The sequence below is a fragment of the Procambarus clarkii genome, chromosome 61, assembly GCF_040958095.1.
Source record: "Procambarus clarkii isolate CNS0578487 chromosome 61, FALCON_Pclarkii_2.0, whole genome shotgun sequence".
In the NCBI taxonomy this organism is placed as follows: domain Eukaryota; kingdom Metazoa; phylum Arthropoda; class Malacostraca; order Decapoda; family Cambaridae; genus Procambarus; species Procambarus clarkii.
In genome coordinates, this window is record NC_091210.1 from 11181925 (window position 1) to 11187057 (window position 5133).

General features: G+C 33.1%; 1 protein-coding gene across 1 annotated transcript; it reads right to left on the bottom strand.

Annotated features, from left to right (window-relative positions):
• Positions 1 to 734: 734 nt before the first annotated feature.
• LOC138354017 (uncharacterized) lies at positions 735 to 4748 on the bottom strand. Its single transcript, XM_069307721.1, has 4 exons — positions 4428 to 4748; positions 3088 to 3293; positions 2127 to 2268; positions 735 to 1348 (listed from the first exon to the last, which is right to left on the bottom strand). Exons 1-4 carry the CDS (start codon positions 4450 to 4452, stop codon positions 999 to 1001), a joined length of 723 nt encoding a protein of 240 aa, XP_069163822.1. The 5' UTR covers positions 4453 to 4748; the 3' UTR covers positions 735 to 998.
• Between the last annotated feature and the right edge of the window lie 385 nt (positions 4749 to 5133).

The following is a 5133-nucleotide window of genomic DNA, read 5'->3' on the forward strand; positions in this document are numbered from 1 at the left end:
TTGAGCTTATATGTATGTATTTGTAATGTATGTATGTAAACAATGTATTTATTATCATTTATCAATTCTGATAGAAATTACCTACTTAAAATTATCTGTTAGATTAAGGACCTGCCTGAAACGCTGCGCATACTAGTGGCTTTACAAGATTGTAAATACTGTACTATTCAATGTATTCTCACAACCCCAATGTACCTACTTGTATATATATAAATAAAATAAAATAAAATATTGTGATGGGTCAGTAGCTAGGGATGGGAAGGCAGGATGCAGTATGCCAAACTGAATTCGTGCGCCCCTTGAGGGACTTGAAGTAGAGGGATAGGGATCACAGGATAAGTATGGGTTGCACAAACTACTGGTAACAGGATGAGTATGGGTTGCACAATTAATTACTACAAAGTGGTTGAGTATGGGGTGCACGTAAATGAAGACTCCCAAGAAGCAAATCAGAGATCAGCCCAAGCTTCATCTTGAGGCAAAGCTCAATGCCTTAAGCCATATTGATGCTCTGTCCACAGAGCATTCTCTCTCTCAAATCATAATAGTACACTAATGGTTCCCTACACCACCCCTCAGGTGCAGCTGCAGCAGGCTTGGGTGACATGATGACTATGGGGTGCACAATAAACTAACACTCACAGAATGAGTATGGGCTGCACAATAAGCTACCTCTCACAAGATTAGTAATAAAGAAACATTAATTTTTTGGGTAGGGTGACTGAAACTCATCCTGGGGTAAAAATGTTTATTTAAATTTATTATAGTTAAATGAATTTAGTAAATTATTCCATATATTGTATTATAAGTGAATTGACACTAAACTATAAATGATACTAATAAGGTTTTAAAAATGAAAAACAGTAAAAATCCTTCATGTAAGATATGGAAGTTGAAAAGTAAATTAACTGTAAACTAAATTATAAACTGTAGACATAATATAAAGTATTATAAGTAAAATACCTATAAACTACCAAATAATGTGTAAGGAACCATTTCTATTGTTTGTCCTTTTTTACCTGTTTCCTCAGGTATTTTAAAATTCCCATTCCGTTGTTACTACACTGTTTTCCTGGTGTAGTTCCCTGTGGTTCAAATTTTACTACTTGTACTTCTTGCTGTTTCTGAAGGATTGCTAATGGTAGCCCTTGTTGCACCGGCGGAACTTTTTGTAAATGTTCCACCTGCGGAACTTTTTGTAATTGTTGAATTTCTTGCACCTGCGGTACTTTTTGGACTTTATGCACCTGCTGCACTTGTAGCTCGTCAGGATTTTTTTCCAGGGCATTATCGCTATCACCTTCTGATCCTAATGTAAGTTTATCTGCATCAAGCTTCCTTGTGCGTGCTGGAAAAAAAAATAAAAATAAAAAATAAAAAATTTTGAAATGGAAGATCCTGTGTAACAAATTTAATCAGTTACTATGATCGAGCCGCAGAAATTTTACAGGAAAGATATGGTTGGGTTGACTGCATCTATCTGGACCTAAAAGAGGCATTCAATAGAATTCCACATAAGAGTTTGTTCTGGAAACTGGAACATATTGGAGGGGTGACAGGTAAGCTTCTAACATGGATTAAAAAATTTCAAACTGATAGAAAAATGAGGGCAGTAATCAGAGGCAATGTATTGGACTGGAGAAATGTCACGAGTGGAGTACCACAGGGTTTAGTTCTGGCATTCATGGATAAATAATAAATAAATTGTTCATGATTTTTTTAGACAAAAGCTAGAATATGCAGCAGTTGTATGGTGCCCATATCTTAAGAAGTACATGTACAAACTTGAAATGATACAAAGACGTCATGGGTGTCATAGGGGCACCAGCACACTGGTTTGCTAAAGGGCCCTTAATGCTGTCGAGACCTTATGGGCCCTTGGACCCATTACGTTAAGACATAGTGCTGTATTGGGCCACACACTTTTTGCCATATACATCAACGACAGAGATGATTGAATTGAAATTATATATATATATATATATATATATATATATATATATATATATATATATATATATATATACATATGTATATATATATATATATACATATGTATATATATATATATATATGAGAGAAAATAATAGGTGGTGATATATTTATATATTATGTGAACTACTTACACAAAAAGAAGTTAGTGGTGAAGATCTTCTTGTCCTCTTCTTGTATTACGTTGTTTGGTAGGATACCATGCGTCACCCGTGCTGGTCCTTTCTTGTAATAGATAACGATTGATTCATACCCACAGCCACGCAGATATGTTAGCTGAAAAGCAAATAATATTTAAACAATAACACTATCTGGGAAAATGCAACAAAATAAATGTTTGAAGCATAGCTGGGCATGTGCAATAGAACCCATAATAGAATCACAATACCAGAAATAAATATCTTTGATATCCCCAGAGTCAAAGTTATTCTGTGTAAATACTCTATGCAAATAAAGGGACCTTGTCTATGGAACTAACTTGCTAACAAATTTAAAAACTGTCCAACTTCTGCCATTTTAAAAAATAAAACCAAAAAGTACCTAAATTTTTTCTTGATAGTTTCCTAACTAGTGTATTAAACTCGCACTGTATCTTATGAAATCCAATGCCAGAATATATGTGCCTAAACCATACAACTTTTCCATTGTAATCATTGCTATCACCTTATATCATGATTGTTATATTGAATGCATATCTTACTATATTATACCTTGAAATATTCCTCAAATTATGCTACAATTTATATGTTGATAACCCTCAAATTTTACTTTAATGTACATAGTAATCTTTGTGATACTTTCTTACAATGTACCAGCCAATTTTTTCCATTTAAGCTTTAAATTGCCTATTTAAAATTATCTGTAAGATTAAGGACCTGCCCAAAACACTATGTGTGCTAGTGGCTTTACAAGAATGTAAAAACATCAATTCTATGTACTCTCATAATCCCAGTGTGCTATCTTGTATATAAATAAATAAACAAATAGTATGTAAGTACTGTACAGCATTATTCATGTTGATTCTATACCTTATCAAGCAAGTTCAGCATAAGAAGAATACAAATGAATACAACAGATGTAGACAAACTTCAATACCTGATTTTCAATCCTTCGTAGAACCCGGCTTGCTGTATTTCGTTCTAAAGCCTTCTTGCCTTTAAGTAGAAAACGGGCTTCCTCTTCTTTCTTCATTAATTCTCTACTGTTTCGGAAGTCACACTGGCAGAACTTGCAAACATTGCTTCGGACATGCACACATTGTTTGCAGTTTGTGCATCTCCTCAAGAATTTTCCCTGAAGACCTGAAGGAAATAGTTTCTAATAAAATACTTATATTCAAATGACCTATGCTGCAAAAATTATAAGTTAAATTGTTGTTAAAATGTACTACAGTAATTAAATATATTATTTAAATTATGAAATAATCTACATTAACACTAGTGAGAGCAATGTTAAAAATTTTAGGACTGCATCTGGAAATAACTTTAATTTTGGATGTGATTAACCATGCTGTAACTTGTATAACAAAACTGAGAGGAGTTGAATCCAACAGCCTGATTGACCAGGCTGTTAATTTCAAGCGAATACTATATTATTGGAAGAAAAAAAAATTATATATATATATATATATATATATATATATATATATAATCAATATTGTAACTTTTTTTGTGTAATGACGTTTTCAAATAAAGTTAGATAAATATACACACATACCAAAAGAATAAGGGTGGTAGGAGAAGAAAATATGAAAGTGTTCAGTGAGGATCCACAAGGTCTTCTCTGAGTACTCTTTATTTTCTTCTCCGAGGCTATGGGTCCCTACACTTGCACCAGAGGTGGTACCCCTCATATATATATATATATATATATATATATATATATATATATATATATATATATATATATATATATATATATATGTCGTACCTAGTAGCCCGAACGCACTTCTCAGCCTACTATGCAAGGCCCGATTTGCCTAATAAGCCAAGTTTTTATGAATTAATTGTTTTTCGACTACCTAACCTACCTAAGCTAGCCTAACCTAACTTTTTCGGCTACCTAACCTAACCTAACCTATAAATATAGGTTAGGTTAGGTAGGGTTGGTTAGGTTCGGCCATATATCTACGTTAATTTTAACTCCAATAAAAAAAATTGACCTCATACATAATGAAATGGGTAGCTTTATCATTTCATCAGAAAACAAATTAGAGAAAATATACTGTCAGGAAAACTTGGCTTATTATGCAAATCGGGCCTTGCATAGTAAGCCGAGTACGACGTTCTGGCTACTAGGTACAACATATATATATATATATATATATACATACATACATACATACATACATACATACACACATACATATATATATATATATATATATATATATGACAGTGTCAGATTCAGTTTACTACAGTTTAGTAATTTCTTACCATTGGATGTACTAGGTAGATCCATGTTTGGTGAAGTTTTATAGCTGGAGCTGGAAGATCCTGTCGAGATGACTTCTTCAAAGAGAATAGCTTCAACACATTGTGTCTTGAGTCTACCAGTACTTGGCCTACAGTTACCAGATCTGATTTACAGAAACTAGTGAACTATGGAGATAAGATTGTTAATAATATACTTTTTTTGAGATTCATATGACTTGCAGCTTAAAAACCAACCTTATTTTAAAATAGTACACTAAAGTACATAGCAAATTGCGAAATTCGTAGTTTTTTAACTACTTTAAAGCTAAATTCTCAAGCTTTGAAAATAAGCACAATTTGCTATTTTAAGCGGAATCTGGCAACTCTGATTTAGCATGTAAACATTGACTTGCATTCACAATGTAGTTATTTATTTTTCAACAATTTAAAACGAGTTATGAAAATACACACATTGGTACATTATTGCAAAGGCACTATACTATATATATATATATATAAATTGTTGCAAGTCGAGCAACAAATATTTTACATTGAACAACAAATGAGATTGGAAAAGCAGTATTGCCAAAATAGACCCCAGACACACCCTGTGGGTAGTAATGGACCCCCATACCGACCCTATGAGGGGTAGTGGACCCCATAATAACACTATGGGCGATAGTGGACACTATACAAACACTATGGGCGGTAGTTGACTTCATAGAGA

Excerpts from the sequence above, each read along its gene's own strand:
- LOC138354017 (XM_069307721.1), bottom strand. The coding sequence starts at position 4,452 with ATGGATCTACCTAGTACATCCAATG. Across the intron at positions 2,269-3,087 it reads TACGAAGGATTGAAAATCAG|CTAACATATCTGCGTGGCTG; the intron begins GTATTGAAGTTT and ends TTTGCTTTTCAG. Across the intron at positions 1,349-2,126 it reads CACCACTAACTTCTTTTTGT|CACGCACAAGGAAGCTTGAT; the intron begins GTAAGTAGTTCA and ends TTTTTTTTCCAG.